General features: G+C 41.2%; 1 protein-coding gene across 5 annotated transcripts in view; it reads right to left on the minus strand.

The window, feature by feature from the left end:
• The window catches only part of btbd7 (BTB (POZ) domain containing 7), a 65,750-nt gene that overhangs the window by 26,708 nt on the left and 20,618 nt on the right, over positions 1-18,424 (minus strand). For all 5 annotated transcript variants that reach the window (XM_041214827.1, XM_041214828.1, XM_041214825.1 and 2 more), the window contains exons 2-4: positions 12,172-12,366; positions 10,172-11,254; positions 3,566-3,774 (exon numbers count right to left, since the gene is read on the minus strand). In XM_041214827.1, coding sequence (XP_041070761.1) covers positions 3,566-3,774; positions 10,172-11,254; positions 12,172-12,253 — 1,374 coding nt within the window. In that variant the 5' untranslated portion in view covers positions 12,254-12,366. The remainder of the gene's footprint in view (positions 1-3,565; positions 3,775-10,171; positions 11,255-12,171; positions 12,367-18,424) is intronic.

The following is an 18,424-nucleotide window of genomic DNA, read 5'->3' on the forward strand; positions in this document are numbered from 1 at the left end:
GATATCAGACAATTTAGAGAAAGTGAAAAGGTCAAGAAAGGTGGTGGTGAGCGAAAGCTGAGTGCTGTCAACATACAATGAAAACTGATGTTGTGCTTTCGCATGATGTCATCAAGCAACAGCATGTAGATGAGAAATAAGAGGGGGCCAAGGATAGATCCTTGGAGGACACCAAAGTTAACTGTGCAAGAATGGGAGGAGATGTCATTGATGGTGATTCTCACCCAACTGGTGATAGTGGAGACAGTCAAGGAAAATGATGTGGTCAACTGTGTCAAAGACTGCAGAGAGGTCCAAGGATGAGGAGGGTGGATAGCCTGCCTTTGTCATAGTCACATAGGATGTCATTTGTGACTAAGAACTGCCTCAGTCCTACAGAAACTTGATTGGAGAGATTTAAACATAGAGGTGACAACACATTCAAGGACTGGAGAGGAAAGGGAGGTTGGAGACAGATTGGTAGTTTGCAAGGATTGAGGGGTCAAGGGATATGTCTTGAGGGGAGGGCTGATGACAACAGGTTTAAAGGAGAGAGGGACATAACCTGAGCAGAGATAACCATTAACAATATCAGCTAACATGGGAGCCAGGAATGGAAGTTAGGCAGTTACTGGGAATAGGGTCATGAAAGCAGGAGGTGGGTCTCATGGACAAGATGAGCTTGGAGAGGGCACATACAGAATAGGAGAGAAACCAAAGAAACATACAAATTCAAGGCTAGTACGGGATGGAACCTTAGAGGAAATTTTACCCACTGGGTTAGGGGAAAGGAGGGCAGAGGTAGCTGATCAATTGGTTTCATTTTAGTAACAAAGAAGCCTATGAGATCTTTTCCCTTGTTAGAGGTGAGGGTGGAGGAGACAGAGGAGAGGGGTTTAAGAAGGTGGTTTTCAGCAGAGAAAAGAAGCCGGGGTTACCTTTGCATTCCAGGATGAACCCGGGATAGAAAGCAGCTTTCTCAGACAAGAGCAGGATCTGATGGTGCTTTATGTGATCCAACCAGATCTGGTGGTGAATGGATAAACAGTTGTTTGCTATGTCCATTCAAGTCTGCATAACTTGGACTTAAGGAAACAGAGATAAGGGATGTACCAGGGAATGGCCAGGGTGAGACAGAGTAATGGTTTAATGGGGATAGGGCATCTAAAGGTGCAGATGGGGGCACAGTTGAGCAGATTGGTAGCTGCAGAAAAGTTGTGATGAATAGAGGGCCAAAAGTTAGACACTTGGGATTTTGAGAGTGCAGATGGAATTGAGTTGTAGTCAAGGTCTGCAACCACTAATTTTTGCAATTTTGCATTTTAGGGAGCTGTCTCAAACAATTTGGGGTTGTTTTACCATTTTGGGGAGCTATTGTGAACAGACCAATTTGGGGTTAACACAATAAAGATGTCTTTCTTCCTCTATTTTTCCTTCTTCCTTTCTTTTTAACAAAGTTATCTTTCTTTCCTTTTCTTTCAATCATTAATAATTGTTTAATAAAGATTGTTGCTTTCACACAGTATTTGACATTGAGCCATTCATTCCTGTTCATCCAAAGTACAGCTCCGAACCTAAGTGAGACTCGACAAGGGACTCTCATGCGCTTACAAGTTATTTTTCCAGGGGTAAATACAGAAGGAAGTAGGGTTTGGAGAGGGAAGCCAGATGAGGGTGGACAATGATACAATATAGCGACTAGGGATAGCCTTATCTATGATTGAAACTATGGGAGTAGCAAGGCTACATGAGATTGCAAGGCCTTAAATATGGGTTGGGGAATTTAGATGAAGAGCGAGATTAAGGGAAGATAGGAAGGCAGTGAACCCGAGACGAGAGAGAGAACATGATGAATTTAGATTGAAGTTGAAATCGCCAAGGATGAGAAGCCATTCAGTGTAGAGGGTGAGGGAAGTGAAGGGTGCTCATTGAGAAAACTGGTATGGTGGTTGAGTGGGCAATAGTGGGCGAAGATTTTGAATGAGAGGTCAAAAGTTACCCTCTTGAAACTACTTCCCACTCTAAACACGCTGTAACAGTAAAGGCAGAATTTGAAAAAATGACATAGGCCTTTATTCCCTTTATTCCCACTTATTCCTGATAGAAATTAAAGGGTCCTGCATTGATGCCTATATGCCACAAAACTGCATACCATAATCAGAATATTAGCAATTCTGCACAGTTACTTAAGTAATGGTCTGTTGTCTAAACTTATTTCCATAAAGAGATTCTGACTAAGACGACAAACATTTTTATCCAAAAACAGAAGGTCTCTCTTGCCCCCAGTAGGAGCTTTAATTTAAAAAAAGTAAAGGAGAGAGAAAAGGAGGAACAGGAAATAGGTCAGGAATAAGTTAAATTCTGAACCAGTATCACTCATGTAAGAGAATGGTGCCTTTGTCAAGAGATGGTACATCAAACCTATAGATATGATCCGTTTACTGGTAGTGGTATGCTACCATCTAGGAAGTTTCTCCTCTGCATTATGAAGAAACTCCTTGTATTTTTTGTAGTTCAAATGAACTTCTTTCCACTATATGATTATCCCAAACTGCAGTTTGCAGGAATCGGATGGAATTGCATGCCACTGTACACTCACAAATGTGAATTGCAGCCTTTTAAATATGAAATACTAGACATTTTTCAAATCGGAATTCTCAAATGTACAAAGAGTATGAATGAATCACATTTGAAGGATGTGTCCATACAGTTAAATATAAATGTATTTACAGTTAAATATAAATGTATTCTCCTTAATAGCACTAATTAAGTGCTGAAAATCATTTAAAGTTTTATTTTGAAACATTATTCAATTCTGCTGCAAAATGAACATTAATGTTTACATTATGACTGGTTCAGTGCAGTTAGGACAAAGGCTTCAGTCATCTCTAATCCTAACTCTCTGTAATAATTGAATACAGCCTGTATGAAGTCACAGTGCATGCTTGAGGGATAGGCCTTATATAAACAGTTCTCCTTTTGTGTTTACAGGAAGCTAACATGATATAATGAATAAATGGATTTTCAAGCCAATCCTTCAGCATTCTCAGTTTGGAAACTAACCTAAATTGAAATTAAAATGCAAAGGCAATTGCCAATTTTGTGCTGCAATAGGAAGGTACACTCCAGTAGCCTTTTTTCAGTTAAAATGTTACATCTACTTTAAATATTACATGCGCTTAAAGGCATGTTGAGTATATGAAACGTTTTAACAATCAAAAACAAACATTCTTGAAAATATTTTGAACAGGTTTTTAAGCCGATTTGGGTGAATTGTTGTGCTCAAGGTGCATCAGTTTTAACTTGTTAAACTTAAGTTTCATATTTGACAATGAATAAACAAGCAGCCCATTTCCTGTGATGGTCATCTTTTGAGCGTGTGCAATTGCCAAATCAGGGGCAATTAAGCACTTGAACCCAACTCCACTAAGAAATCTCAAAGCTTGTGTATATGTATGTATATATTATATATATATATATATATATATATATCTATATATATAGGGCTAATAGCTTTGTCAAATATAAATTCACTTGATGTTTGGATTTTCTCAAGCTAGGTCAGATGAAAAACATAATTCAATACCTGCAAATAGTCTGACTGAAGGACAGTCGGCAAGTGGTCCTTGCTGAGTTCAAAGAATACATCTGAGATCATGACTGAAGTGAACTCCTCACATAAGAAGTTAAGTGCCTGTCGATAAACCCATTTAGAACCATAAGGCTGTGAACTCCATTTCAGAATGGAAATCAAGGTGTCCAGGGAGATGCTCTCCATCACAATATCTTCGCAGCCTGTGAAAATGCAATTTAAACATTATTTCCAAAATGACAGAAAGCATATGATTCTTTTGATAAAGGTGTGGCTACCCAAAGGAAATTTAATTTAAAATCTTTTTATATGTCTCTTTTAGAGAAACATAGGGCAGGGTTTTCCCCCTCAGCAGGTGGGCAGGCCCAGGAACGGTTGCGAAATGGATTTCACATTGGCAGGCCAATTAAGGCCCACTCAACGTGAAACACGGCTCCACACTGACCGGGAAGGGCCAAGCAGGGCAGAGGCCTGTTGGCTGCGGGGTCCAAAAGCGGCCCAGGCAGCCCCCAGGAAGCTGCCACGGAGGACATCCCTGAACCTTCGTGATGGACCCGAGTTGTAGCTGGACACAGCAGGCAGGAGGGCAGGTCGGATGGGCACTCAGCCCACCGCTTTCCTGATGAGTGCCTCGCCTTGCTCCTGGAGGTGGCGGCTGCCAGGAGGGACGCCGTTGTCCCCAGGGATGGGAAAAGGAGGCCAGCGCACCTTACCATGAAGGCATGGAAGAAGGTGGCAGCAATGGTGAGTAGACATGATGTGGTGCAGTGCCATAAGTGCTTCAATGACCTGGTGCACTCCGGAAGTACAAATACCATGTTGGCGTGGGTCAGTGTGCAGATGTATTAAGGTCTGGCAGTCCCCCACTGTGGACCTCAGAGGTGCTAGAGCCTGAGTACCAACTGTCCATCACACTAGAGCTGGCCAAGGGGGTGAGCCCTGGCTGCTTGGACTAAGGGCCTTGCGGCTCAAGGGCCAAGACTTGGAGGTGCTCTGCCAGGTGCTCCTCAGGTGGCCAGGCTGCAATGGTGCTGCAGGCATAGAGTGGACTAATCAATGCTCCTCTGTTGTTTCAGGAGAAGACGACCCACAACAAAATAAGTCATGGAGCATCGGAGGCCCCACTAGCCTCCTAATCGTCTCAAGGTAAGAGCAAGATGCTCTGGAGCTCAACAGCCAGCACACGCAACTAGGTGTGGAGAGGCGGGCGTGCCAGACGAAGTTAAGTGTGCAGCGCACAGAGGTGAGGCTTTTGGCTTGTGCAACCATTCTAGTGTAGTCTCTTCATTGATGTGAGCCTCGAACCTGGAGTCCCAATTGATCATTGGAAGACGATGGCACCGTGATGCAGATCTCCATGGTCTCACGAGGGTACCTGGCATGCACAGTGAGAGTGTGATGACTTTAACTAATGACATGTCCTTGTTCTCCCTTTTAGGTTCGGCAGCAGGCGTTTGCGCTCCAGATCCTTCTGCCACTAGAAACAGTTTCTCCTTATTACCTCTATCAAAAGCCTTCATGAATTTGGCCTTTTAAACCTATTCTGCTCTGAAAATCCCAGCTCTTCCAGTCTCTCCACATAACTGAAACCCTTCATCGTTCATTTTAAGTTTGTCGATTTTTTTGCCTTCCCTAAGGCCATTTGTTCAGTTCTGAGCACAATACTCCAACTCAGGACTAAACAATTTTCTAAAAGGTCTTCATGGATATGATAACATTGATCAATGATGTATATAAGCCCAGTGCAATGTCCAATGTATAATCTGCAGCAAATGATTTTGTAAGGAATGACCAATTGAAATTGGCCAAGGAGATGAGCTGCATAACATCTGGAGAAATACTAAACAGGCTATGTAATAGCAACACCGCTACACTGTACTGAAACCTGATTAAGTACAGAAAAGAAACGGGAAACTTGAGATTTCAAATGTTAGGATCAGATTGACAGAAAATGACAAACAAAGCAGTCAGGGAAAGAGCAAGGAAACAACCAGTAAAACAAACTTATGAAGCAAAGGTACACCCAGTTATCTTTCTCATGTGGACATCATGAAAAAAATCAAGACCAAGCACTGATGAACAGCTGAATAAGATGTTCAGCTTGGCAAAGCAATGTAGAAAAGGACTTGTGAGAAGCATTGATTATGTGGGAGAGCAGCTAGCGATATGCAGAGTGAAGGAGGAACTGGTAATAGCTTTATGTGGCTACAGCAACTACAGTGCCCCAAGCTAACCATGGTTCACACACAGACTGGAGCTACAAGTATTTTACTGAAATAAGTTATGTTCTTTATTCATCTAAATTGGCTTCATGTTGATAATTTCAAAAAGGTCAATAACATTTAATGTACAGAAATGAGATGCAAGAAATCGGGGCGGGGCAGGGGAGGAAACAGTAAAACTTTTAAAAGGACACAGAAGCAGAGACATTCTTGTTCAGATACAACAATCTCAAAAAGTGGGAACATGCAAATAAAGCAGTTTAAACAAGAAAGGGAAATACTACATAAGCATCGAGTACAAGCCCAAATTGTTAATGCAAACCCTATATCAATCATTGGTTGGACCACATTTAGAATGTTCTATCTAGCTTAGGATGTCAAAGCAGTTGAAAGTACAGAGGAAATCTAAGATGATTCCAGAAATGAAGCGCTTACTACTACTATTAGGCATTCCAAAAGCAAAGATAGAGACCGCACATTACACAGGGCAGCTTTTTGGAAGTCCAATGAGGAGTAGGGGTTAAGATGAAAAATGTACAGTATCAATGCAAGTCAACTTCAGGGACAAAGTGCACAGACCACATAACTTGCAAATCATTTTTTTGTTGCATGAACAGAAGTGATCCAAGAATGTGTTGAAGATAGGACCCTCATTAGTACTTGATTCTACTGCAAATATTGCAGCAGTGTATTCAGTTTTAGTCACTATCACTGATCTGCCAGTGCTTCCTTTGAACAAGTTTCAAACTTATATACACAAATAGTTTTGAAAGTCTAAACCGTAAACATTCTCAGTCTTAAATCTATGCCGATCAAATGTATTCATTTTGTGCCTAGTCATTAAAAAATACCAAAGTTCAACTAAAAAAAAGCTCCTTCACATCAAAAAGACTTATTAGCAAGATTCATTTTTAACAAAGCAATGTGAGAATAAGACGACACTACTGAATGAGAGCATATATAATTCCTTAAAGAGTATTGCAATAAAAAAAAAGCTGAACATACAGAAGTTTGGTTGTGTAAAAAGAAGCCCTGTCCTCAAAATGATAATGATCTCACATCTCCCTGGCTATTTTTACTCCAAGAATGCAATAAACACTCCAGTGGGCAAGTTGGAATTGGTTGTAACCAATCATCCATGACACAGACACATGGATTGCATTAGGTCTTTTCTCATTTTTCAGGTTTCATTATTGCAAGGATAGGACACAATCAACACTTGATTGTGGACAGAAAGACTTTTAGGTTGCATAATGGTACATCTCAAAATCTAACTAATCAGTCATCACTTTTTCATGGAAATTTCCCAAACTTGATTAACAGTATTGCTACCACATGGGGAAACCATTTTTTTTATACTTTGCAAACAATTTTAGAAAAACCATTAGTTGAATTTAGGGATTTTCTATAAATCCAATGAGGTTCTAGACCAGAAAATATAGTCTCAGCAGCTTTTATGATATAACCCTCAAAACTCCAGTTATAACTAGAGAATACAACTGAAATCTTACTTTTCAGCCACCCACACAATCTTTCTTTTCATGGACAAAATAACATTAGCATCATGTAGGCTGAGCATAAGGAAGAGAACACATATCAATATGCAATTCCAAAACAAAACTTGTGTGTGCCCTCTGGTGAAAAGTAGCTTGAAGAATTATTGAGTTTGTTCAGGCTGAATGTAAATTTCCTTCCCTTTTTGCATTAATTTAGGCTCAGAAATATTATTTATATTGTTTAGGCTAAGTATTAAAATTGAGGGATTACTAACCTTTCCCAGACACCCTCCTTCATATACATACAAAACGCACAAAGTGCTCATGGCCTCTAACCTCCAGCTTAAAATTGAGAAGCAGATTCCCATAATTCCTGGATCAACAATGAAACACTGCATGACCTCAGCCTGGGTTTCTTAACAATCTGACTTTCATAGCTTAAAGGGACTCAGATCTGCTTCAACAAAATGCCATGCAATGCACAGACTTACTGTGAGCAACAACACAAGTCACCTGGCATTGTTGATGGAATTCTTTGAAGCAATTTTCAAAAAGTGGTTAAGGATTTTTTTTTTAATTCAATGGGCTTTCATGTTCCAAAAACAAATATAACAGACCCAATAATGCAATTTTTAAAACTGCATCTCAGAAAATTCAATATATCAAGGCACATTTGTGTTTACACATTTATATGAATAAAACACAAATTTGTTCAGTGCAGTAAATATACCAAAGCTGTCCTTTGACCAAGATATTATTGTGGAGACCAAGTCAAAGTGTAAATGGGATAAAGGACCCATCTTATGAATGATAGAATATGCAACAGAATTAGCAAACTAAACCCTATTCATCCCAAGATCTTCTATCTCAGTCTCCGCACTACATGGCTCCTCAGGCTCAATTACAATCCCAAGTTCAGCTCTTTTTCTTAAACTTCATCCATGAAATTTGGGCCTCGCTGGAAGTTAGCATTTATTGTCTATCCCTATTGCTTTTGAGATGGGTGGTGGTGAGTCACCTTCTTAAAGCGTTGCAGTCCTTGTGGTATAGGTACACACACACAGTGGTGTTAGTAGGGTGGTCCAGGATTTTGACCCAGCAACAATGAAGTGGCAACATATTTCCAAGGTCAGAATGCTATGTGAATTCACTGACCACCAAACATTTCCCCTCCATATAAAAATTCCCCTACTCAGATTCGCAGCCATCCCCTAGACTGTTGCAGCCCTTTGACTCCTGTGACGTCAATTCTTAATAAAACTCTGACCACATCCTCGAACCCTCATCCCCCAAGCATCCTCCCCTGCAAGTCCTCCTTCACTCCCAACTTCCTGCTGCACCACCGCTTGTCCAACATCCAGTCTTAAATAAGCAATTGCCCCAGCTAAACATTAAAAAATCCAAAGTCAGTGTCTTTGCTTCCTGCCCCAATCACCAATTCCATCCCTCTTAGGTAACTATTAAAACCCTCATGCATGCCTCTGTCATCTCTAAACGCTGGCTATTCCGAAGTGATCTATTTGGCATACCATCCATACCATGCTATATGAAATATTTGTGACTTTTGTGCTTCTTGCTGAAATTTACCAGTATGAGTTACCACACCTGTTCCTTTTCTTCCACAAAAACAAATCATTGCCACGTTGCCATTTGTGGGAGTTTGCAGTGCGCAAATTGGCTGCAGCATTTCCTACAATACAACACTACTTCAGTGGCTGTAAAGTGCTTTGAGATGTTCAGTGATCGTGAAAAGCTCCCCTATAAATGCAAGTATTTTTTTCTTCCCTGAGCCCATTGACTTTTTCCTCCTGTGTATACGTAGGATGCAAAGGAAACCGTAATGACTACAAGGAGAGGGCCTAGAATTATTAGCCCATAAACATTTCCTCAGTTTCAAGTGCACCCAATTTAGATTACTGTACATGTGAATGGAATTTCACCACTGTTGGGTCACAGAAGCACCGGAACAGGGGATTTGCTTTACAGCTAGCATGAACCAAGAAGCAGATGGATCAGAAACATCTCCAGTCCCTTGCCCCCGGATGCTTCTCTTCTCCTCACCCCCACTCCATAAGTTCCAGAAAGTTAGCTTACACTAGCGTGTATCTGGATCCAAGATATAGTATGGTGACTTGGAAACATCAGAAGTCATCATGAAGAATGCTGCAGTTATTCAAAAGGTCACTAGCTGACCTTTGGGAAATAGCTGGTCTATTTTGAAGATCTCTTGCACTTCATGCCAGCTTCTGACTTTACTTAGGTGATGCTTCCCGGAGTTTAATTACATCAGACTGGAGAGATGGGAACGACAGGGTGAGAAATACATTCAGTAAAGCACTTGCCTCCAGCCTGTCAATCAGACTCCCTGCTGGATTCTGCAGCTTGAAATAGGAAAGTATATCAGGCAAACCTATTCAGTTTAAAAGAAAAAATCAATATACCCTGCTATTTATTACTGATGAACTTGATGCATTTCACAACCAAGATTTTTACACTTTATTTTTTCATTCGCCTTTTGGTTAACATGCAGCACACTTGCAGCTTTAAGAAAAATTATTTACTGAATCAGTGCTATCCAAGGTTGATAGGATAAAAGCAATATTTTGATCCCATTGTCAATTTTTTAATGTTTTATTCCACACAATGTCCTAACTTTATCAAAAAGTTCAGAAAATCAACTCTTGTAAAGCTCTAATCTTTTGCATTTCACAAGTTCTTAAATACACAAACTACACTTCTGCTTTTAATGTAAAAGCATACCACAAGCATTTACTTTGACTGTTAGTTGTAATTAGACCTGTTTACCAATATTGGTGAAAATAAAAGATATACATGTTTCTGCACATGACTTTTAGGCCCATTTCAAATGATCATAAACCCACCTTGAGCAAGCATGTTGAACTCCAGAAAAAGAGCTATGTGGTAAAGTTCCATTGCTTCTTCAGCTCTTGACATGTTACATTTCCCTGCAACCATCGCTTGGACTTCACTCAGGCTCCCTACAGATGGATTGCAATGTAGTACCAGAGACAAATCCACTAGATCTGTATACATACAATGTAAAATTACTTTTGCATATTTTTTTGGAATGATGGACTCATCTAGTACAATTCTAGTTGGAGTCTGCAGAGTTCGATCTGTAATTTCTTCACCAGTCCTTATTCGTCGTTGGAGAAGATTTCTAAAAAATGGAGACCGTGCAGATAGGACAGCCTTATGCCCACAGAGTTCTTCATCTAAACAACTCTGAGTTCCTCCAAATGCTTCCTCCAATTCAGAATCAGATGAAAAGCTCAGAATAGCATCATAATAACACATACTATCAAAAAGTTCTCGCATATCAACATCCAGTGAATTTGGGGTTCCAAACTCTTCAGTAAGTTGTACCAGGATGTCAACATTTTGGAACCTGGAGTCCTCTATCCCAAACTCTCCTGTATATAGATAATGTAATAGTGCTGAAAACATAGGCAAATCTATGCCAGCTGTGTTTATATCCATCATAATTTCAGCACCATATTCAGGTGAGGATGAAAGCAAAGTCTTAAAAAAGGGACATCTTGCTGCCAGAATGGCACGATGTACAGGAAAGCAAGTATCTTGGAAAATTAAATCAACATCAGTGCAGTACTTGTACTCATAAAGATCTGCTAAATCCCTTTGCAAGGTCCGTGCATCTGGTCGCGCCAAATTACCCTGCAATGAAAGCTCCTTCAAAGCTGCAGTGCCTTCATATTCTTCTACTAATGCATTTACATCCCTTACATCCCATCCAGAAAGTAGCTCACGCATCTGCTTAGCATGATCAGCAGACCGATTAGATTTACGTCTTTTTATAAATCTCTTTTTCAGAGTTGCAAGACCAGAACTCTTTTTCTTTTTGTCTTGTGGTTTCTCATGGCTGTGTTCAAGGCTATATAATTTTGATTCGCATCCATATCCTTGATGTAAATAGGAGGATGTTCCTGTGCAATAAAAACAAAAATTTATACTGTGCCATATGTCAAACATCTGCTCCTTCAATACAAGTAACAGGTTTGCTTTTAAATCTGCTAAAGCTATCAGGTACAAGAGAATGACAGTAATGAAGAGTTGTTGGATAATTTTTATGTTAAATGCAAGTCAATTTTACCAAATCCTTCCTTACTGTTGACAATCACTTCAGTTAACAGTATGTCAGCATTATGCATGCAGTTTAACCCAGGTCACCCCACCTTCTATTCCTGAAAGTCCTTCTGTGAGGCATACAGGTGTCATCACTTTCAAGTACCTCACCAAGTGCCACTTTTGAGGCTATGTGTGGATAGAGTGTTGGCAGGTTTTTCAACCATAGTGAAACGTTGTGCACCCAAATCCAATCCTGTACTCAAAATGTTCACACAGATGTCCTTCAAGGAAGGTCAACCGATATTGATCAAGAGCGAGAACCCTCCTCGTTCTTTCCCTCCCCCAAAATCTGCTAAACTGCAGCACTGTGGGAAAAATTACCCAATTTAACAAAGCCCAGGGATAGAACCAGAGACCATTCTGCTTTCTACCATTGTTGTTTTGAAAATCATGGCCATGTATCGCTTTACTAAAATTCCCCGACTTGCATTATTGTAGGGATACTATCGCCACAAGAACAGCAGCAATTCAAGGAGAAGACCCAAAGCTACCTTCTCAGGGCAAGTAGGAATGGACAGTAAACGCATTTTTGCCAGAATTACTCTCATCCTCAGGACAAATAAAATTACAAAAAATTAATCACCAAATAATTCAAAGTCATCATGAGATGATATAACCAGAGCATCAAGGAAACTACTAGAGCTATATCCTAAACTTGCCTTAAAATCCAAGAGTTTCACAAAACATTGTCTGGGATAAATAGAACACAACATACCTATAAACGTTTGTTGAGCCTGTGAATTTCCTCCTACCCTCTGGGAGAAAGACTGAGGGTAGTTAGATGCATTAACACCCATTTTCTCAGGTCAAACAATGCAGCATTCTGGCCGCCAATTCCTCAGCTACAAATTCCAGAAGTGAATATATGTTATCAGATGCAGATGTGTCTCAGCAGTTTGTTCAGCCATTTCTGGAAAATGCAAAACAAAAATCAGTGGCAGTTTAAAGCAAACACAATGAAGAGACTAGGAAGCACCGAAGCAAAGTGTACAAATAATCAGAACAAAATCTGGAAACATGCAACCTAAAGCAAAAGTGCTGAACTGCACAGATCCATCAGCATCTGTACAAAGACAAATTACTATTTCAGATGTGCAAACTTTAACTGATGCTGAATGTGGGAAATATACAACCTGGTCAGCATGTTTCTATTTCAAGTAATTTTTATGCTTTCAAAACAACTGAAATAAAATGCTTGAAGGATTGACCTCAAGTCAACTCAGGGCAAACAGCCAACTTTAGCATGGAACCAGTCAACTCAGAAGTTAAGCAGGCTTAAAATCAAATTTTACAGCTATAAGCATGAAACAGTAGTGCAATATTAAAGGTCAATTTTCTTGTTGTGCTTACAATCCTAGTTTCCAATCTTAGTGTTTACTAGTAGTTAGTTCATGGTCAACTATGTGCTCGTCCACTGCTTTAGATTGCACGTTGAAGACAAGAGATATGACAATGCACCATAACGCCAGCTGTGAACTCTCGAATCTTCCTAATGCAGTTCTAATAGTTTGTCAAGCTTCTACTTCCTTATAGTCAAAACCTCAAAATGCTTTCAATCATTTATCTGAAAGTAGAAACAGCTCATAATTCAAGTTGATAAGCTGCGTGCCACTAAATTTAGAGAAATTAGCAGATGGTCTAGTCAACAACTTGCACTTGTTTTTAAAACAGAACATTTTAAATACGTTAAAAAATTAAATCTAGAGATTTCCTTTGTTTGGAAGAAAAAGTTAACAGCCTTCAACTTCAAGTTACCATTTACTAGCCTTCAACTTCAAGATGCACTACAACAACTGCCAAGGCTTCTTCAAACCTGTGATCCTTACTGCCAATAAAACAAGGGCAGAAGGAAAATGGAAACGCCATCACCTCCAAGTTCACCTCAGAGCCATACAACATCCTGACTTGGAAATTTATCACCATTGCTGGGTAAAAATCATGGAATTCCCTACATAACAGTACTGCGGGTGTACCTACGCCACACTAAATGCAGCAATTCAAGCCAGTTCTGTTGAGAAGTCATCAATTGGAAATGTTAATTTGGTTTCTCTCTCCACAGGTACTGCCTGACCTTCTGAGTATTTCCAGCATTTTCGGTTTTAATTTCAGATTTCCAACATCTGTAGTACTTTGCTTTCATACCATTACTTGATGATTGTGCTGGTATCAGATGCCATACATCTTCTATAGATGGGACCAGTTTAAAAGTCACAACTGAATTGTGGAAAAGAGATGCTATGGAGCCTGCTAAATGATTGTGGGCAGCGGTGAGTGCTGCCCCTTTGCTGCTGATCACAATATCCAGGCTATTCTTAACTTCCTGTGAGGCAATTTTAGTGTATGGATAAAGAAGTGTGGGCTAGTGTATGTCCTCAAGGGCAGCAGACTGCCTGGAGCTTTCAGAACCCTAATCAGAATCTACGCATTTCATATACTTATTAACCTGCCTCTCAAAACCTGCAAGAAGATTCATTTCACCTTGAAGAAATTTAACTAACTTTACAATGAGCAGGAGGGTGAAAGATTCTGATTTTAAGTAAAACTTGTAAAATATCTGAAATTGCATCTAAATAAAATTGCTTTATGACCCGATGTCTCAATTTACAGTTGCAAATATACATTATATGTACACAAACAAGCATTATATGAATATTGCAACAGCACAACATTAAATCACTTGTTTGGTGTTGTATAATGGACAGAGCAGTGCAAGAAACGCACAAACGCTTTCCTGAAAAGCGGCCTGACATTGTTATTACAAAACAAGTCTGGAGACTTTGAAAGGTGGGAGAGAGTAGAAACCAAGAAAGATTTTTCCATGACCACATACACACAAGTAACATGGACAGGTTTTTTTTCTACATGTAGTTATCTTGAAAACAATTTACTAGCAAGTGTTAGGCTGAATAGCTTAACAACAAATGAGTCAGGCTCCATCAGAGTCACTGCTCCAGACTTCATCACGGCCTAGATCCAGGCTGAATTTCACAGGAGAGTTCAGTGTGTAACTGCCGTCAGTATCAAGGCGCCACTCAATCAAATACATCATCAAGGAGTCTCAGCAAAACTGAAGCAACTGGGAGTCAGAGGAAAAGCCCTCAAAAGGCTCAAGTCACACCCGATACAAAGTAAGATGGCTGGAATCCAACCACCACAGGGCTAGTACTGCATTGCAAACATACTGACAGTCATCTCCTAGGACTTGCCACTTTGTATCACCTGTTTCCATGGTCACAGTGACAAGGTCATCTCTGACCAATTCTTTGAATCCCTCACCACCCACACCTTCCGAACGTTTGTTCTGTGTCCACTTCTGAAGATTAAAACTCTTCCAAAATGACTTATAATTGCACTTTTAAACTCTCAACAGATTAAACCTTTGTTCTTCCATTCAAATGACATTTTTAGCAACCATGGATTTGCTCAACCACTCCCCTCAAATACAACTTTTTTTTGTTTATTTGTTCACAAGATGTGGGCATCACTAGTTATTTATTGCCCATCCAAAATTGGCCTCAAGAAGGTAGTGATGAGCTGCCTTCTTGAACCACCGCAGTCTATGTGATGCACGTATACCCACAGTGCTGTGAGGAAGAGAATTCCAGGATTTTGACCCAGCGACAGTGAAAGAATGGCAATATACTTCCAAATGAGGATGGTGTGGGGCTTGGAGGGGAGCCTGCAGGTGGTGTTCCCATACATCTGCTGTCCTTATCCTTCAAATGGTAGCAGTCGCGCGTTGGAAGGTGCTGTCAAAGGAGCCTTGTTGAGTTGCTGCAGATGGTACACACTGCTGTCACTGCATCACTGGTGGAGGAGGGAGTGAATATTTAAGGTGGGGGATGGGGTGCCAATCAAGCGGACTGTTTTGTCCTGGATGGTGTCAAGCTTAAGTGTTAGCGGAGTTACACTCATCCAGGCAAGTGGAGAGCATTCCATCACACTCCTAACTTATGCCTTGTAGATGGTGAACATAGTTTTGGGGAGTCAGGAGGCGAGTTACTCATGCAGAATTCCCAGCCTCTGGCATGCTCTTGAAGCCACAGTTTTCCTGGTAAATATTACTCTCCAGGATGTCGTTAGTGGGGGGATTCAGCGATGGTAGTGCCATTGAGTGTCAAGGGGACCTGCTTATATTCTCTCTTGCTGGAGATGGTAATTGCCTAGCATTTGTGTAGCACAAATGTTACTTTCTATTTATCAGCCCAAGCCTGAATGTTGTCCAGGTCTTGCTGCATATGGACACAGACTAGTTCTGCATCTGGAAAGTCACATATAGTGCTGAACATTGTGCAATCATCAGGGAACACCCCCACTGAGAAACTCATTGATAAAGCAGCTAAAAATAGTTGGGCCTGAGGAGCAGTGATGTGCCAAGACGATTGGCTTCCAATAACCACAATCATCTTGCTTTGTGCTCAAACATTGGTGAAGATTTTCAGCAGGGGCAACACGTTGACATCTTGCCTTGGTAAAGCTGGAGGGAAAGGGCATGCCAAGGCCAAGACTTGCTCCTCCAGAGCTAGTCTCCAGTTTCCAGTCGGCCACATCCACCAGCTGCTACATAAGAGTCACTATGACGAGCGTGTTGGGACCAGAGCCCCTGTCTACTTGGCCACCTTCCACAAGTACCTGACAGCTAAGATCCTCGAGTTGGCTGGCAATGCACCCAGGGACATCAAGACGACCCACATCATCCCCCGCCACCTGCAGCTCGCCATCCGCAATGACGAGGAGCTCAAAAAGCTGCTGGGAGGGGTCACCACAGCCCAGGGTGGGGTCCTACCCAACATCCAGGCTGTGCTGCTGCCAAAGAAAACCAGCCACCCCAGCAAGGTTTACGCCTGAAGGGGCATGATCATAAAAAGATCCAACCAGAGAGTTCCACCTCTCCCGATTCCCATGGACTTCAGTTTTGTCCATGTTTGGATCAAGGCTACAATAAGGTCAGGAGCTGAGTGGCCCTGGTGAAACCCAAACTGAGCATCAGTGAGCAAGTTATTGCTTAGTAAGTGCCACTTGATAGCATTGTCAACAACCACTTCATCAATTGGCCCCAGCAAAATGGTTATTATTTCTATTCCAAGAGGTGCAAGACTTAAGCATATCTAGCCACAACTAGCTTAATCATCAGCCACCATGCCTGGTAGGCATCAATAATTACATCACACAAACTATGTACTCCAGCATTAGTCTGGTGAACAAAGATAAATCATTCTATAATCATCTCCTTTAAACCAGTTCCCCTCCCACCCCCCCCTGTCACAAAGACTGAGACCATCTGTTCAGCTGCCTCTGCTGTTTCCCCTTTCCCAAACAAACCACTCCCAGATTGCCCCCTAGCCCTACCCATGAAGCCACATCTTTCCATTTCTCATCAATCTCTCATAAAGCTGAGTTGGTCCACGGGGCCCACCTTCTACTCTCTTGGAAACATTTCCACCAAACTGCTAACAATCCAATTTCTCATCCCTGCACTCATCCTAACTGACATTAGAAATTGGTCCTTCTCGACTATTATCCTCCCTCCCATTCTCAGCCAGGAGCAAAAACCACCTTAAAAACAACTATCACCCCATTTCCAAATCCATCCTTTCCACAACTCCACATCTGAAACTCCTCAATGAGGTTTCCACCCTTCCACAGCACTGAATGGCCCAAAGCAAAGTTACAAATGATATTTTCTCTGGTGCATTACCTCTCCTTGACCTCTAAGCTTTGACAGTTGACCACACCATCATCCCACAATGACTCGCCTCATTACCCAGCTAAGTGGGACAGCCATCACCTGATTCCACTCCTACTTATCCAATGACAGCGAGAGCACCTTGAGCAATGAATTGCTGTCACTATCTCTGGAGTCCCCCAAATACCTACAGGTGGTCTCATCAATATCCTGCCCACAGACAAGGGGTGTGCATCCATATGTACACTGATAACACTCAGCTCTACTTCACTGCTTCTCTTGAACCTCTGTTGTCAGACTACTCGTGTAACATCAAGTCTTGAATGAGCTACAATTTCTTCCAGCTGAACACTGGGAAGATCCACGCATCGCTTTTAGCCTCCACCACATACTCCGTACATTTGGCAAAGGGGAGTCGGTGGCATAGTGGTAATGTCACTGGACTCATAATCCAGAGGCCCAGGTCTATGGCAGCTGGTGGAATTTAAATTTTGTTAATCTGGAAATGAAAACTAGTCTCAGTAATGGTGACTCATGAAATTATCATCGATTGCCATTAAAAAAACTATCTGGTTCACCAATGTCCTTCAGGGAAGGAAATCTGCCATCCTTACCAGGTCTGACCTTCATGTGACACAGACCCACAACAATGTAGTTGAATCTTAACTGCCCCCTGAAATTGCCTAGCAAGCCACTCATTTGTAGCAAAATGCTACTGTAAAGTCATACCAGATGGACTGCAATGGTTCAAGAAGCAGCTCACCACCACCTTCTCAAGGGAAATTAGGGATGGAGAGCAAATGCTGTGACACCCACAGCCCATGAAAGAATATAAAAAAAAATTCATCCACCTCTCTGGGCACCATCTCACACTGAACCAAACTGTTTGAAGCCTTGGTATCTTAATTAATGCTGAGCTGAGTTTCTGACTACAAATATCCTTCATAACAAAGACCGCCCATTTCCACCACATAACACTGCCAGTCTCCACTCTTCCTCAACAGATGATTGAGGTGTGATACACACTATCTTTATATCCAGATTCCAATGTTTCACTGTCCACTCCCATCCTCCTCCCTCCGTTAATATTCAAAAATATTTTGTTCCTGCATCCAATTATGCACCAAGGCCTGCTCATTCATGTCTTCTATCTTCAGTGGCCTACAATGACTTCCAGTTCACCAATGGCTTCAATTTGAAATTTTCATCCTATTGTTTAAATCTACCTAGCACAGCCATCACAAGGTCAAATGTGAAGCTGTTTGTTGACAATTCTACCATA

Source organism: Carcharodon carcharias, chromosome 20 (genome assembly GCF_017639515.1).
Source record: "Carcharodon carcharias isolate sCarCar2 chromosome 20, sCarCar2.pri, whole genome shotgun sequence".
Classification (NCBI taxonomy): domain Eukaryota; kingdom Metazoa; phylum Chordata; class Chondrichthyes; order Lamniformes; family Lamnidae; genus Carcharodon; species Carcharodon carcharias.